Source organism: Archocentrus centrarchus, chromosome 15 (assembly GCF_007364275.1).
Source record: "Archocentrus centrarchus isolate MPI-CPG fArcCen1 chromosome 15, fArcCen1, whole genome shotgun sequence".
NCBI classification, from domain to species: domain Eukaryota; kingdom Metazoa; phylum Chordata; class Actinopteri; order Cichliformes; family Cichlidae; genus Archocentrus; species Archocentrus centrarchus.
Window position 1 is genome coordinate 18,891,245 of NC_044360.1, and position 16,918 is coordinate 18,908,162.

Sequence of the window (16,918 nt, forward strand, 5' to 3'; positions counted from 1 at the left end):
AAAACAATAAAACATCAGAGCTACATATATATATATATATATATATATATATATATATAACAGTAAATATAATAAATAATTGGTGTAGCACTGACTGTATATGTATAAGTTTTAACATTATAGGCTTAGTTTTTATTACTTTTTCTTCCTTGTAATCACCACATTAATGTTTTCCAGTGAACCATGGGTAACAGACCTAGAGTCGCAAGGCTTACCACTGCAGATGCCTCAAGGCTGACGTTTAATGCCCAAAATGACAATGAAAACAGCCCAATTCATCTATATTTTCTTGTTTAATGATGGCAAACTCTAACAAATACTTTACTTGAACATACATTAAGTTCTGTTGATAGATAAAGAAACAAACATAAACATGAGAAATACAAAAGGAAATACTCCTGTATAACATATAACTATGATCCTAGGGCATTTTAGTGGGTAAAATAATTTGAGGGTTAAGACTTTTTTTTTTTTTAAAGTAATGAAAAGGTAAAAATGAAAATACTGCACTAAGAAAGAAAATCACAGCAAAGCAGTAAGAGATAATTAATTAAAGATGTAGAACATTACCTGTAATCAGATTGCAGGTTTTCCAAATTGTAACCAGCAGATGTCAGTGTCCTTTTAGCTGCAGTCCTGTACGAGGCCTCCTGCTCCTCTCAACTTCTTTTGTTTGTTGTTGCCTCTTCCTGTTTGGTGTTGCTTAGTAGTCAGAAGCATGTTGGCCGTGAAGTACTCCTACGAGCGCTGGAGTAAACAGACGGCTCATCTGCACCGGGTGGCAGCACAGCGACAGTGGATGTTTGGTAAGTGAGGCGATCATTGGGTAATAAACTGCACTTCCTGTGACTTGTTTGCTCTTCTGCTTTTTTTTTTTGTTTGTTTGTTTGTTTGTTTACGTGAAGAAAGTTGTTGAACTTCTGGTGAAATGTTGCGTTCTGACGTTACATTGTGGCACCGCGGTGAAGACACTATGAGCTCTTTGTCTCTCTCTCTCTCTCTTATATACACACAGCTGTGCGCTGCTGCCTGACTGTGACTCACTGTAAGCCAGCCAAACAAGCTGACATTGCACTTTTATATCCCAAGTAAAGCTTCAGGGCAGAGAAGCTGCGTGATGTTGGCAGTAAAATCTAGAGTCTAGTTATTAATAACCTAATTTCTTTTTGAGGGAGCAGATTTGCACACACCCTGGAGAGTGAGCTGCTTTGGGTTTCAGGCGTTTTGACTAGTGGCAGCTTTCACTGCCAAACTGAACCACTGTCAGGGGGGTGATGTCATACTAGGTGTGGCTGTCAGTCTGAAGGCGCAACTCAGAAACGCCAACAAAATCTTTAAGGCTAGAATCCAGTACAGCAATAAAATTCCAACTTGAATGCATCATAAAGGGTTAAGTGGTTATTAGATCAGCATTAACTCTTTTCAGCTAAAAGTGATTTAATTATCAGTTCATTTTATTCTCATCTGCTAACCGATTAATCAATTAATCATTCAACCAGTCACCTCCACGATGCACCTGTTCAACATTATGGTAAAACAAATTATTTCTGGATTTTGTATGTTTGGTTGGGAGCTGACTAGTGTCCAGTCAGCATGAAGGCCATCACAACAGTACTGCAGTCCTGCTGGTCCGCACCAGCAGATTCAGGAACAGTTTCTACCCACAAGCCATCAGGCTACTGCACTGCTGAAGTACTGGACAGGTTGCACAGATAGTTTATATATACACAACATTTTGCACAATCATTGTGCATATTGTACATGTATACACCATTACCTTGCACTACAGCTATTACAGTAATTTTTTAAAATTTATTTTAGTACTCTGTATATTTATTCTATCTGTATATAGTCTCTTTTTTTTTGTCATTTTATATAGTTTACTTTCTGTTTTATTTATTTAAGTGTTAGTTTGTGTGCGTTTGTTTTTTATGTGAAATATTGAGGGGCCTGGGTCTGGGTTTTTCATTGGTGATAATGATGCGCCATTTTTACCTGTATATGGCAATAATTCCAATCCAATTTTATTTATAAAGCGCTTTAAAATCACCCACAGGGTCCAAAGTGCTGTACAATATAACAATAATATACATAAAACAGCTCAATAAAATGCATTAAAATACTTGAAAATTACATTTAAAAACAAAACAAAGAAAAAAAAACCCAGCTCACAGTGTCAGTGTTTAATTAGTGTTAAAAGCCAAAGAAAAAAGGTGAGTTTTTAAAAGTGATTTAAAATGCACGAGTGATGAGGCCTGTCTAATATGCAGTGGCAGATCATTCCAGAGATTTGGTGCTGCCACTGCAAAAGCCCGGTCCCCTCTGAGCTTAAACCTAGTTTTAATAATTAATAAATAAATAAACTAAACAGTCGTGTTGGTTGAACTTGCAGACCTTTGGAGTGCAAGCATAGTGGTGAGCTTGTCAGAAGTTCAAAGGGCAAAACTGGATGAACTGCACGGCAAAGCAAAGATGAGTGATTCATCAGCAGCTTGTCTGCTGTGCTTGTTTGATGGAATATATTTAGTGACTCGCTGTTTGGGGTTTGAATTCCTGCTTTAGGTGGGACGCTGTGTCAGTCTATCTTCATTGTGTGAGCCTTTGTGCTGCTGTACAGTCACTGACCTGAACACAGATGATGCATTACAGCTAAGCAAGCTGCACTGTGCACTGCAGGGTTTCACTGTATAAGAGCACACGCAGGCACCCAACCCCTCAGCTAATTACCTCTGCACCAACTGCATCCTGATCAGCCACAGGAGGTGAATTAGTTTAAAGATAACAACTAATGATGACTCTTTGTATTTGTTAAAATGACTCTAAAATGTGGCTGAACTGTAAAGCATGCCAATGACAATTTGCCAGAACCCAGGGTGATCTTGAAATGACATATTTTGTCCAGGTAGCAGTCTCTAAATGATCAAAGTAGCTGCAGTCTTAGGACAGCTGAATTGAAAATGTCAGTTCTGGAGATATTGTAACTGGATGTGTTGATCCAGGGGGAAGAAAAACAAAACAACCAACCTCCAAACAATATATTTGTTAAAGCAATAACTCAGACCCTTTGTAGAAATTTGCTCTTATTTAGTTGCATGAAGTGAGCTGCACTCACAGTGGAGCTCTTCTCTGTTTGACTGAATCTTTGGGTACTCTACTATTTTGTTATAAGATATTTGACATGCTGCTGGGTCTATTCCTGTTTTCTATCAGATTTCATGCCCAGAAAAAGAATAGATTGGAGAATAAAGAAGCTACTTTTGGCTGCTCTCTCTTTCAGAAAGGGTCGCCACAGCGGGTATCTCTGCATATTTGATTGGGCAGATTTGCATGCCGGATGATCTTCCTGATGCACTAAAGGGATTTGTGTTTTCTACCAGGAAGTGTTGGCTCAAATGTGTAAACCACTACACTATGGAGAATATTCAGAAAATTTAATGAATAATTTATATAACTGCAGCCCTGTCTGATATGAACAGTGGAGAAAGTACTTGTATTCATTTTCATGCAAATAGAGTACAAATGCCAGTTGGTGAGCTTCAGGCAGTTTTGCATTAAAGCAATGGGAGTGAAGAGTTATTAAATCAAGTGATGAAAACACAGGGAGGAGGAAGTGGCACTTAATTATCAATCATTAGAGAATTACAGCAGCCTTTGATCAATCTGAATGTCAGTGTGTGTGCGTGTAATCATCACTCTCCCCCTGGTTGCATCTGAAATCTAAGTTATTTTTATCTTTGTCGTACCCTGCATTCTTTAACAGTGTTTGTCTCTGCAGCATAATGGCACTGTCGGAGTACAGCGTGAGTGCCTGGAGCTGTAATCAGGTGGCCCAGTGGCTGCAGGAAGAAGGTTTTGGACAGTATGTGGAGTTATTGTGCACACAGCACCGCCTGGACGGCCTCAGTCTGCTGGCTCTGACTGAGGCTGACCTGCGGGGTCCTCCTCTGGGCCTCACGGTGCTGGGAGACATCAAAAGGCTAACCATAGCCCTCCGCCGGCTCCAGATAAAAAACCAGGCCCAGCTGGAGGAGCTGGGTCTTGCACCCTCGGACAGTCTTCCCGTCGGGCTCTCTGTGGGCACTGCGGGGATCAAACGGAGCTGCGATGGCGCTGACGGGGGCTGTAATGGAGGTGATCGCTTGTGTAATGGGTCTGAGCTGCGGCTGAGGAACAGCAGTAGATCTGCATACAACTCAGGAGAGGTGTTGTGTCACACACACTCCAACGGGAGATGTAGGCAGCACTTAGCTGGTAGATTGGACCCAGAGGTTTGGAAAACAGTCATCAGTTCCATATATGTGTTTCTGGTGTTTGGATTCACATCGTTCGTCATGGTCATCGTACACGAGCGTGTCCCGGACATGAGGACATACCCACCCCTGCCTGATATATTCCTGGACAGGTACAAGCTTGCATGTGCTGTTTTGCACTGATAAGTATCTATATGATGATTCCAGGGATTGTTGAGCAACTTGAGCTCCATAGTTCATGTACACATCGAGCTGTGCTCATATCTTATCTACCTGCTGATATTGATGTTTTTTGTGCTCTTAACAGTGTACCCAGAATTCCTTGGGCTTTTGCCATGGCTGAAGCTTGTGGCCTCATCTTATGTTACATGTTTCTGTTGATCCTGCTCCTTCACAAACACAGGTAGTCCACAGTTCCTATTTGCATAGTTCCAGCTGCTGCCCTCACATTAAACTGTAATAAAGTTGCGTTTATGTCTGCGTTTCAGGTCCATTCTCTTCAGACGTCTGTGCTCTTTAATGGGAACTGTGTTTTTGCTTCGTTGCTGCACCATGTTTGCCACTTCGCTCTCTGTGCCGGGGCAGCACCTAAAGTGTGCCAGCAAGGTGGGAAGCACTGGAGTAGTTTTTTTTAATATCTATTTTTTTTTTATTCTCATTGCTGTTTGCAGTGTTATATTTTATTTGCTCACTCAGCTCTACTGCTGTGATAACTAATAAACAGCTGCCAGTGTGATTCACACCATGACTGATTACTGGAGTTCTTCTGTCCCTCAGACGTATGGCGATAGCTGGGGAAAGATTCAGAGGGCACTAGCAATCTGGAGTGGATTTGGGATGACTCTGACAGGCGTGCAAACCTGTGGAGACTACATGTTCAGCGGGCACACTGTTGTCATCACGATGCTCAACTTCTTTGTGACTGAATGTGAGGATTCATTCTTTTACTGGCCTTCAATTAGTTTAGGGAGAATATACTTTCTTGTTAGAGCCGTTGTATTTTTCCTAGTAGAAAAGAAGCTGCAGTCATGATTAAAGGAAAGTACATCCTCTTTCAATTCTAAGGTTTCACATATCAGGACATAATGAAAAAAAATCATGTGGTCCAACTATGACTATATAGCTCTCAGTCCTTTCTGATTTCTCCATTATCTGTGCTCTTCGGCCCCAAACCCATTGGTACTAATGTAGAGACATGTCTTAAAATGTCTCACCAATATATAGTTTTGTTTTTCTTGTCCTTAAGGGTTTTATATAATTAGCTGGGCACTGAACCTTTTAGCAAATTCTGCTTAAGCAGGATTAAACATAACATTTATTGGGGTTAATTATAAACTGTGGATTAATATTAATTTTGGTGGCTAAACTGGTACTTAAAGCATAAGGGCCATGTATGCATAGTAGATATAAAAAGTCTACACACAGTTAAAATGAATATTTTAATGTATTTATTTATATTTTAATTAACTGACTACTATTTCATATTAAAGGGAAATCAGTTACAGTAGTTCTATAATGACTTTCCTGACATTAATTTAGTTGCATCTTATAAAATCCATGGTCTGCAAAGAGCTTATAATCATCAAAGGGATCTAATTGTTGAAAGGTATGAAGTCAGGAGAAGGATACAAAAGAATTTCCAAGTCATTAAATATACCAAGAAGCACAGTGAAGGCTGAAAACATGTCACAGAGCTCAATGTCCCTCCAAAATTACCTGAAAAAATAAATTAGGCCTACAGCAACATTAAAGGAGCTGCAGGAATTTCTGTCAAGAACTGGTTGTGTGCTACATGTGACAACAATCTCTGTATTCGTCATATGTCCGGGCTATGAGGTAGGGTGGCAAATTGGAGAAAGGGAAGTCTTTTCTTACAAGCCCGGCTGAATTTTCCAACAGTACACACCAAGGTGGTGTGGGCAAAATGTGTTGCATCCTGATGAGACCTGGTTTGGACTTTTTGGCCATAATTTCAAAAGGTATGTTTGGACCAAAAACAACAATTCATATGATCATACTCATGGCGAAGCATAGAGAGGCTTAACAGGAATGTGTAGATTTTTTTTGTATGAACTGTAGGAAATAAACTAAATAAATAAACTAGTGCCAGGTTTCGGATACACATTAAATAAACATGTCCTTTAATTATGTCTCCTAATTGCAGATACTCCACGAACCTGGAATCTGATTCATACTATATCCTGGGTGTTAAACCTTTTTGGGATTTTCTTCATCCTGGCTGCTCACGAGCACTACTCCATCGACGTGTTCATCGCCTTCTACATCACCACCCGCCTCTTCCTCTACTACCACACCTTAGCCAACACCCGTGCCTACCAGCACAGCCGAAGGGCGCGCATTTGGTTCCCCATGTTCTCGTTTTTTGAATGCAACGTAAATGGACCCGTCCCCAACCAGTATCACTGGCCTTTCAGTAAACCGGCCTTCATGAAAACTCTGATTGGATAAAAACTCATAACAGTAGCAATGTGTATGGGACTGTTATGTTAATGCCTCAGTGAAAAACTTTATAATTTATTATATAAAAAAAACTGTATTTGTAAAAACATTATATTTGTCTAATTTCACTTTTAAAGTGACTATTGTGGAAATATGCTGATTTTTTTTTTTTTTTTTTTATAAATATAGACAGTTGGCTAAGCTTAGCGCATAGACTGGAAAGGGGGTAAGTTGACCCAGCTCTCTTTGAAGGTACACTACCAGCACATTTAAGCTAATAAACTTTTTAAACATCAAGTTGTAGTCATACTGGTGTATGGATATTTGTTGTTTGGTTTTTTTTATCTTTGGACCAAACCCGAAGTTGTTTCCAGTCTTTCTGCTAAGCTAAGCTATCTGGCTGCTAGCTAGATTTCTTGCATGCTCGAGAGTTGTCCGCCATATTGGACATGATACGACTGGGGTCGTGGGGGGGGGAAATGTGTATTTCCTGACCGATTGGTGAGTGTTTGTTGGAGGCTGCTGGCTGTCACTGGGTGAAATCAGTCACACCTTGTGATTGCTGGCTAACAGATTGCCGTGGTCGTCTGTAGGTTGCATGGAAGATGCCAACGTGTCTGCAAACACGCGCTAATCGCAGAGCGATAGTGAAACTTGGAAAAGTGCGACACAAACCGGAAATGGTGAACATTTGCCTTCAAAGTGAAAGTTGTGCCTCACTTTTCAGCACGGTTCAAAAATAGTCAAATGGTCTCCGTTTCTGGCTTGCGTTGTACTTTTTACAGTCTCACTACCGCCCAGTAGTGAGCTTGTGGTTTGTGTTTGCAGACAGGTCGGTGTCTTCCATGCAAACTACGTACAACAAAAACAATCACAAGGAAGTTTTCACCAGCCAGTTTAGGGATACACATTTCCCCCTCATGACCACTGGTTGCCATTGGGTCACTGTTCTCTACACCTGTGGTATAGGGCCTTACATTATCACATGTCCAAAATGGCAGACAAATTAATGTCACATGACTGCAAAAATGTTGAGCAGTTCCTTTAACTGTAATTGCACACTGCCAAAGTAAAAGAAATGTGATTTATTTGTTGCCGAAGTGCTGCAAGTGCATTTGTTTTCTTTACAGATTTGCCTTGAAATAATCACTTTTGTCATTCTTACCTTCCACTTTGGGGTTGTTTACGATTCAGTGGTGGTTCGGGTTGTTGGGGGTACTTGATGTTTACAGCAGAAATCTCATCAGACGTGAGGCACCTGTGGGTTGATACTGGAGTTGTCACTTGCTGGGAGTCGGTAGAGATGCTTCTGCGCTCAGGCTTTGCTGCAAACAGATTTGACACCTGTTGGATAGCTGCTACCAAAGGAGCACTAGTTTCTTTTGATGTGCAACAGAAAAAAACAAAACAAAAAAAAAACACATTTCCTGCTCTCTACTAACAGAAAAATAATGTATTTCATTCGCACTAAAGTGAGCTCACTCCATCACATCATAGCTTCCCACATCCAGAGTTAAACTCAGCCCAGTATGTGAACATTAACTGCAAAAAATATATATTTTGCATATTAACCCTTACAAAAACATTTCTTTATCCCAGTTTGATACTCTGTCATGGTTTTCTACAGTTTATTTCTTTTTCACTGATTGTGTGGTGACTGTGGAAATGTGGAGATTTCCTCTGTTACCGATTAAAGTTTAAAAGCAGTTGTTTAACAAGGGTTCAGAAGTGCAATGTTTACTCTGGCATGTCTGAGCCAAACTTTATCTCTTTAACTGTTTACAATATGTATCGTTTTTCGGTGCAAGTAATCCAACTCTGCCTTTTGGCTCAATAATAAAAGTTTCTAGACAAGGAAAGCAACTTCTGTTTTTCTGACTGAGTGTTTCCATTAACTGCCCTTTCACTGAGTTTTAATTAGTGAGAAGAGACAAACCATCTCTGTCTCTGGTGAAAATGTTTGTGTCTTTGATATGCTATTTCAACATAACCCAAATGCCTGCTGGTCTTCTCCACCTGAAAACAAATATTTTATAAAAGCCACATCCCTATTTAAATATTATCATAGCGATATGCATGGGTCCACACCCATGCATATCCATATAATGCATGGGCTGTAGTGTGTATCCAATCCATAATCCACAATTACTGAATTTTCACACTGATTCTCTGTTGACTGCGACACATATCTGAGGATGGTATGTATATTACATTTTCTTTCATATATACTCAAGTCATAGTAACATTTTCAAATGAGGTGCAATATAAATGTAATAAACAGGGATAATTATGTGAGATTTTTGTTATATTGTTTTTGTCAGAGTGTATATATTGTATATATACCCATAAATATCTGGGAAGTGAGGAGAGCAGCTTCTGGACTTTTGAAGAGGAATGTTGCTCCATTCTCGTCTGATAAAGGATTCTAGCTGCACAACAGCTACTCATACTTTTTTTTCTTGATGCACCAAATGTTTTTGATTGGTGAAATGCAGACGGGCCAGTTCAGCACTCGGATTCTTCTACTACGAAGTCATGCTGTTGTAGTAGATGTAGTATGCTGTTTAGCACTTGCTGAAAGATGCAAGGCTTCCCCTGAAAAGATGTTAGTTAAACGTTTGTGACGTATGTTGCTCTAAAACCTGTATTTACCTTTCAGTACTGATTGTTGATTTTCAGCCTTGTCCCTCTGCGCACAGAGATTTCTCCAGATTCTCTGAATCTTTTGATGGTATTGTGTACTGCAGATGATGAGATACTCAAAGTCTTTACAGTTTTATGTTGAAGAACATTATTGTTCCACTATTTGTATACACAGGTTTTTTTTTTGAAGATTGGTGAACCTCTGCCCATCTTTACTCCTGAGAAACTCTGCCTGTCTAAGATACTCTTTCTACACCCAGTCATGTTACTGACCTGTAGCCAGTCAACCTAATTAGTTGTAAAATGTTCTTCCAGCTGTTTCTTTTTAGTACCACTTACTTTTCAAGCCTTTGGTTCCTGTATATACAGTATGCCCATTGAACATTTGTGTTGGTCGAGGTGGTGGTAGCTAAAGTGATACTCTTATGGTGCATTTTTATTTAATATAAACCGTGGATCCTTATAAAGGAAGTTTTTTATGGACAAATGTATTTAACATTAAAATATTGTACCCTTATGGATAAGGTTCATTTAGAATAATAACAAATAGCCACAAAACAAAATGCAAGGAATTAGAAATTGCCCGAGGATGTCAGTGAGACCTCATTGTTCGTGCTTTGAGGGTTTTTAAACTCTTTTGCATAATTGTTTGTGTGACAAGGATGACATGAAAAAGACAATTTCCTGTCATATTAAATGTGTTAAAAGGATGAAAATTAACATGCGTGCTTCTCTTTCAGCGTTCTCTGCATGTGTTTGTCTGTCTGCTGGGGCTTGTTGTCCTCTGTCACTCTAAATGCTTCTTCAAGGAGTTAGTGGTCAAAGATGAGAAAAACCCTCCAAAAGGTGAGTCACATGACAATCACTTGAACAGACAGTAGCAGTGCAGCAGATTTGGTTAGGTGGAAACTTTTCTTTGCTATGTTTGACAGACATTAGACATTTAGCCCATATCTAATCCTTTAACCAAACCTATGCACACACTGATAGATAATCAAACACAAATATCAAGGACCGCAGAGTTATGAAATCTTGATAAGTAAGTCAGCAACTCCTTTGAGCTGTGGTTTAATTTCTTTACATGTAGGGTGTGTGGATGAGGATGGAAAACAGCATGGCTTTGGCTCTAAATGGGTGAGAGACTGCATGGACTGCTCTTGTACAAGCGAAGGTTTGAGCTGCTGTGGCAAGTAAGATTTCCAGTTTATTATTTATGATTATTAAACCATTTTTTTTCTTCACACAGACAAGCTTCTCTTGTCTTGGCTTTATTTCATGTACTCTAAATTCCCCTTTTAACCACAATAACTTACAACTTCTCTACCCACCATCCCATCCCAGATCTTTTTTTTAAAAAGTTACTAAATGAGCAAAGCCACTTTTATTTAAATTTCTTCTTTCTTTTTGTGTCTCAGGATCCCCGATGCAGGCACGGTAGATGTCCCTGAGGAGTGTGAGCTGGTTGTGGATAAGGAGACCTGCACTGTTAAGGTGGTGATGAAGTCTGACAAAGCAAAAGAGTGTAAACCTGTCTGAATACAAACTAAAGGCAACTAAAATCCAGATTTTTATCCACTAGACTACAATGTGTTGCCACCTTAAATTACAGATGAGCAAAAACTACCACTTTATCAAACTTACTCTTCACTAATAAAGTAGAAACCTGTTCCAAGTCTGCTTCTTGAGTCTTCAGTGTCTTTTTTGTCATCACTTGCAACAGCTCTCATTTTCAGGATGTAATGGAATATATCCACCACTGTGTGACAGCAGAGCACAGCCCTTGGTGGGGGGGGGGTCTCTGGCACCCGAAGGGGCTCCAAGCCCAATTATAGCCGTGCCCCTCTCGCTGCTGCCTCTGACACAAACGTTTTGGTTGGTATTGCGTTCAGCTTCTTCTCCAACTCTAATCCCAGAGGATTCACAACTGTTCAGAGCATCCTTTGCTCTCATCCTGGCATCACTGAAACTAATTTTTCAGCTAAACCACCACGTGAGTCCTTTGTTTCTTTTTAGCGCACAATAATGATGTATTGAATACATTAATCATCTTTGTCGAGGGAAATCAGTATTGATAATCATTCAGCTTACAAAATGAATGCTGTATTGCTTCTCCACTGTCAGCTTGCAGTGTCCAGATACTGTATGCAGGTGTGTTGTAGGTCTCTTCTTGTACAATTTTTTTTTTTTTTCCAGTTATACAGTCAAACAAAAGCATTTGACAGTATGCATGCCTGGTGGTATTTATCCAAAAGAGAACGCAAACAGGGGAACAACGCTGCATTCATGTTTTGTGTACCGTGTTGAAATGTGAAGAGAACCAAACGTCATGACAGCATTTGTAGTAGTCTGGAGAGGTGTCACCCACAATCCCCGACACCACCAGCTGATAACAAGTCTTATCTCAGGTTGAGCACACTGCACAGTGCCTGCTGTCGTTACCCTGATCCTCACAGGCAGGAGGCAACAGGAAAGAAAATTGTCTCTGAGCAGACTCACTGGCTGCACACACATATCGGACTATTCTCCTGTTTTTAGAAATTTTTGTGCTAGATTCTTGTAAACACAACCTGTGAATGCAGAGAAGAATTAAAAGATTCTGCTTTTTTGTTTGTTTGTTTGTTTTTCTGTCAAGCATACATCTGCAGCCGATCTCCTTGTTATTTTCATTTTCAAATGCATTTTACCTGTAATACATTTCATTTTACACAACCCCCCCGCCCCAAACTCATTCATCCCTTTGGAATAGCAGATTTCAGACCTTTCAAATCTGTTGAAACTCCTGCAGTTTTCAATCACACAAAAGTATTTTTAAATTGAATTACAAGGAAGCGTTACTCCAGAATTATCACCTTAATATGGTCCTGTTTCAGGGACCCTTTGGCAGGTAGATTAAGTGTGAAATTATCATTTAATGTGATTTTGTTTTTCTAAGAAAAGAAAAAAAGACTGTCCGTTAAAAGGTAAGCATATATATAAAAGCCACTTTTCACTGCACAACTGTACAAAGGTGACGCTTCTTCAAGAAAAATTACAGCTTTCCTTTATTTCTGTGTCAGCTATTTTCTGTGAGATGGAGGCAAGAATAATATGACGGGTCAAGTGGAGACAGGTCACAGTGTTCCTTACCACACAGACTTAGCTACGCAGTGCGGCCATCACGACAACACAACTACTTGATGTGCTCCCCACAGTGTCTCATTATTGCAACATGACATGTTTAAAAATGGCTGTTAATTTTCAATATTTCCTTCTTTACTCCTGCTGTACATGGGTCCTCGTCGCTGCTGCAGCTAGTTACCGGTGAAATTATACTTGCCTTTCCTCCCTGAACAAAGGATGATCGATGCTTTGCCACCCTGCCTGCAGCTCACTCAACACACTGACAGAGTATGTTAGTAATGATGCAGAGTGAAGTGACTGATAGCAAAGTGTGTGTGCTGTTAATGGAAAGTGACAGTCTAGTTTTCTTGTGGTTTTCACAGTACGTGGCAGAGGTTCTAGGGGAGATGGCTACAATCCATTTTTTGGATCAAGGTCATACCCTTTTACTATGATGTGTAACATCATAAGAAATAAACAGATCTACGTCAGTGTATTTATAATAATTTTGTTATTATTAAGTTTTTATAAAAAATCTTAACATCTTACTGTTGAAATACCAAAAACTAAATAAAAAAATGTAATCATCACCTTTTTGTTTCTTGCATTCAAAATCTTTTGTTAGTTAAACTGTGAAAGCACTTCTTATTTTCTTCCTTTTTATTTAAGTGTAATTCTTACACGAGGACTGCAATCAACCTGATTTCCAACACAGTGATGATTTGAACTAAATACTGAAATCACAATCATTGCTAACCTGAATTTATTTAGTAATCTTTATAATGTTCATCATCTCACATTTTTCAGTCATCTGTCTCATGTGGCTGACAGAACACATATTCTCATATCTTAACCACTTCACTTGTCTGCACAGGCACAACTTGTGTTTTACTTGGGCTTTCAAGTCCATTTTGCCTTTTGTAATGTACATGCATACCTACATTCATTGGCCACTTTCCAAGGTACACCTGTTCAACTGCTTGTTCACATAAATATATATGGAGTGTGGGAAAAATAGGCTACATTTCACACAGGCTCACCAGAAGTGGTGAAAAATGTTGTCTGGTCTGATGAATCTTGATTTCTGCCTGCCTTGTATCAACAGTTTAAGCTTGTGGTGATGTAAGGGTGTGGGGGGGGGGATATTTTTGGCTCGCTCTTTGACCTTTAGCATTACCTGAGCATCATTTAAAAGGCACAGCCTACCTGAGTATTGTCGCTGATCGTGTCTTTTATGACCACAGTGTATCCGTATTCAGATGGCTGTTTCCAGCAGGATAATGCTCCATGTCAGAAACTGATCACCTTTGGGATGTGGTGGAATGGGACAGTCGCATCATGGATGTGCAGCCAACAAATCTGCAGCAACTGTCTGATACTAACATGTCAATATGGACCAAATGTTTCCAGCACCTTGTTTAATCTGTGTCATGACGAGTTAAGGCAGTTCAAAAGGCAAATGGGGGACCAGAGCACAACTAATTTAGTCACAATAAGTGTATACTGCTTGTTTATTGAGATCTAAGGACTTCCAAAAGGTCAGGTAATATACGACTCGGTAGCGGACCTGAACGCATCTTGTGTAGAACAAATGGAGCACACTTTAGCCACTACACTTATTATGTACAATCTGCAGAAACAGGAAGTTTTCTTGTTTCTGCTTGGAGTTCACTTGTAGTATTAGTCATGTATGTGCAGGCTTTAGTTTCATGTAGATGAAAAAAATGCATTTTATGACTGTGCTTTCTCTTTGTTTCAGATGCATGTTTTCAGAGGGCTGGGATGGACCGTTTGATCCATGGGTCTGGTGACACTTAAGTCTTGGTGAGATGTCCTTGAGTGGCAACGCAACCCAGTTTTCTTTGTCAGCATCACCTCTTCCTTTGATCTTCAACAGCTCCACCTCTCCACAACCTCCAGCTTGGGAGAAGGAGAGAGCCAGCCATGAGTCTGCGCAGGAGTGGCCAGGGAACGAGACCCATCTCCTCTCAGACTTCTCTGTTCTGGAGCATGATGAGCAGTGCCACATGTCTCCTGTCCTGACAGCATGCCTTGTAGCCTGGTACAGTGCTACAATGGTGCTAGGGTTGGTGGGCAATATCGGCCTCATTTGCATCATCGCCCGCCGCAGAGAAAAGGTCAATGTCACCAGCATTTTCATCTGCAACCTGTCGTTCTCTGACATTCTGGTGTGTGTCTTCTGCCTCCCTTTCACTGTCATATACACAATCATGGACCATTGGGTGTTTGGCTCGCTGTTATGCCGCCTGGTGCCATTCATCCAGTGTGTGTCTGTGAGTGTGTCGGTGTTGTCTCTAGTGTTTATCGCTCTAGAAAGACACCAGCTTATCATTAACCCCTCTGGATGGAAACCAAGCGTTCCTCAGGCCTACATGGCAATTGTTCTCATTTGGATTCTAGCCTGCTTCACCTCTTTGCCTTTCTTGGCCTTTCAGCTGCTCACAAATGAGCCCTATGCTAATGTAATCCTGCCTATGTCATCCGTACATGACCAAGATTCTCTTCAGGCTTATCTCAACACATCTCCTCCTCAGCCTGTCTCCTACACATACAAAAACCTGTCTGTGCTTCAAAATTCATACCACTCGCTCTTTTCTTACGTCCCCACCTCTCCACATATGGAAGCCTGTGTGGAGCACTGGCCATCCCAGGGTCACAGGGTCGCTTACACCACGTGGCTCCTGCTGTTCCAGTATTGTGGGCCACTGTTTTTGGTCCTGCTCTGTTATGTTAGAGTTATTGTGCGGCTTCGTCACCGCAAAGACATGCTGGACCGTGCCCGGACCCCAGAGTGCCAGCGTATGACCCACAGCCGCCGGATCAACATCATGCTGGTCGCACTCATAACAGTATTTGCTCTCTGCTGGCTTCCTCTCACCATCTTCAACGTGGTGTCAGACTGGAACCAGGAGGCTCTGCCTGTCTGTCACCACAACCTGCTGTTCTCCCTCTGCCACCTGCTGGCCATGTCCTCCACCTGCATTAACCCCATCATCTACGGTTTCCTCAACTCTAACTTTAGGCAAGAGGTGAGCGAGGTGCTCCTGCACTGCCGCTGTTTCCCGCTAGAGGAAGAGTGTGAGCGTTACCCCATGTCCACTGCACACATTGAAGTATCCCACACCTCTGTGCCTCTAAACTGCAGGAGCAACTCAGTCTGACATTGATGCTTCAGCCTAAAGGATCCTTCTTACATAAACTGTACAGCTGTAAGACAAACTGCTGCTGTTTGTTCTACCTTTAATGACACTGCAACCATTTTAACAGTGGCTTTTAGGTACTTACAGTAAATTCCTCAGTTTAAAAAAAAATTAAACACAAGTTTAAGTTTTGTGTTGAAGAAATATCACCTGAAGTTAAACTACGGCCGGGCTGCACTTTTGTAAAATACCAGTATGTAACAGAAGATGGTGCAGCCAGTCAACCCAGCAAGTCATTAATACATCATTATATACAATGTGGACTGGGAAAAAAATAAAGAAAAAAGAAAAACCTTTTAAGGAAATTGAATCAGGGCTAAAAAGAAACATCACAAGATTTAAAAAAAAACAAAACAAAAAAAAAAAAATCATAGAAAACATTTCAACACACCCGGTGGTAGAACACTGCCCCCAGTGGTGAAAGTTTTGGTCAACATTAGCATTACAAAAAGTACCATGTTTTGTCAGTGATTTGAAGTTAAGTGTTTATTGCAATGTCTTATTATAAACTAACTGCAAACATAAAAAGATGGTGTGAAAAAAGTTTCAAAAGAATTTGTCAAAATTTCATGCTTCATGACCATGTACTATTTTATTGTATGCTTCTTTACTGTGTATCTTAACAGGAAGTATTATGATATATGCCCATTGGGTGTTAGCTAAACTGTGACTTTAAGACCTACTGCCAGGTAAACATTGTAAAAGCAAAGCATATTGTTTTTGCAACCATCTCAAATGTGAAAATGTGAAAAAGAACGTTTTCACAGAACTCTGTGCAGTCCTGTGAAAACTAAGCAGACCTTAACTGCTTCTGTAGGAATTAAGAGGGTAAAAAGCATCCAGGTGCTGCTATTCAAATGCACTTGATTAAGTGATCATCAGCAAATGTGAGCACCTCTGGTCTCAAGCATTCAGCTGTATGTTAACACAACGCCATGAAGATGGCAACACCACTTAGGTTTGCAAAGTTGCATCTGTTCTTTGTGACATGTCAAAATCTTTGTTGACTCAGATTAATTGTTTAATACATATAAAACATATGTGACCATACTGTGGCCTTCATTACTCACCGGACCTCAAACTGACTAAATGCCTAAAGTAAACTTTGAAGTGATGTGTTACACGGTGGGAGGGAATGCCTTTCATAAGGATGCTGTTCGTCCCTCCGTACACTTTCAGAGACTTGTAAATAGAACACTGAAGGTATTCTAGCGACCCGGGCTCTAAGTATATGTTAGATTTTCA

The 16,918-nt window shown here is 40.3% G+C and overlaps 3 protein-coding genes across 3 annotated transcripts; all 3 read left to right on the top strand.

The window, feature by feature from the left end:
* Nucleotides 1-614: 614 nt before the first annotated feature.
* On the top strand, nucleotides 615-8,521 carry LOC115792957 (sphingomyelin synthase-related protein 1-like). The gene is made up of 6 exons (XM_030747616.1): nucleotides 615-806; nucleotides 3,776-4,402; nucleotides 4,558-4,653; nucleotides 4,739-4,856; nucleotides 5,028-5,178; nucleotides 6,415-8,521. The coding sequence occupies exons 2-6, from the start codon at nucleotides 3,780-3,782 to the stop codon at nucleotides 6,717-6,719; spliced, it is 1,293 nt and encodes a 430-aa protein (XP_030603476.1). The 5' UTR covers nucleotides 615-806; nucleotides 3,776-3,779; the 3' UTR covers nucleotides 6,720-8,521.
* Nucleotides 8,522-8,875: 354 nt separating this feature from the next.
* Nucleotides 8,876-10,889, top strand: msmb (microseminoprotein beta). Its single transcript, XM_030747661.1, has 4 exons — nucleotides 8,876-8,908; nucleotides 10,094-10,199; nucleotides 10,441-10,543; nucleotides 10,769-10,889. The coding sequence occupies exons 1-4, from the start codon at nucleotides 8,906-8,908 to the stop codon at nucleotides 10,887-10,889; spliced, it is 333 nt and encodes a 110-aa protein (XP_030603521.1). The 5' UTR covers nucleotides 8,876-8,905.
* A 3,392-nt stretch (nucleotides 10,890-14,281) lies between these two features.
* Nucleotides 14,282-15,634, top strand: npy4r (neuropeptide Y receptor Y4). The gene has a single exon (XM_030747615.1). The coding sequence runs from the start codon at nucleotides 14,282-14,284 to the stop codon at nucleotides 15,632-15,634; it is 1,353 nt and encodes a 450-aa protein (XP_030603475.1).
* The last annotated feature ends 1,284 nt before the right edge of the window (nucleotides 15,635-16,918 follow it).

What these genes read in the sequence shown, in the direction of transcription:
- LOC115792957 (XM_030747616.1), top strand. Translation starts at nt 3,780, where the DNA reads ATGGCACTGTCGGAGTACAGCGTGAGTGCCTGGAGCTGTAATCAGGTG. An exon ending in CCTGATATATTCCTGGACAG is followed by an intron (nt 4,403 to 4,557) that starts GTACAAGCTTGC and finishes TGCTCTTAACAG; the next exon opens with TGTACCCAGAATTCCTTGGG. An exon ending in CAACTTCTTTGTGACTGAAT is followed by an intron (nt 5,179 to 6,414) that starts GTGAGGATTCAT and finishes TCCTAATTGCAG; the next exon opens with ATACTCCACGAACCTGGAAT.
- msmb (XM_030747661.1), top strand. An exon ending in TGAGAAAAACCCTCCAAAAG is followed by an intron (nt 10,200 to 10,440) that starts GTGAGTCACATG and finishes CTTTACATGTAG; the next exon opens with GGTGTGTGGATGAGGATGGA. An exon ending in GGTTTGAGCTGCTGTGGCAA is followed by an intron (nt 10,544 to 10,768) that starts GTAAGATTTCCA and finishes TTTGTGTCTCAG; the next exon opens with GATCCCCGATGCAGGCACGG.
- npy4r (XM_030747615.1), top strand. Translation starts at nt 14,282, where the DNA reads ATGTCCTTGAGTGGCAACGCAACCCAGTTTTCTTTGTCAGCATCACCT.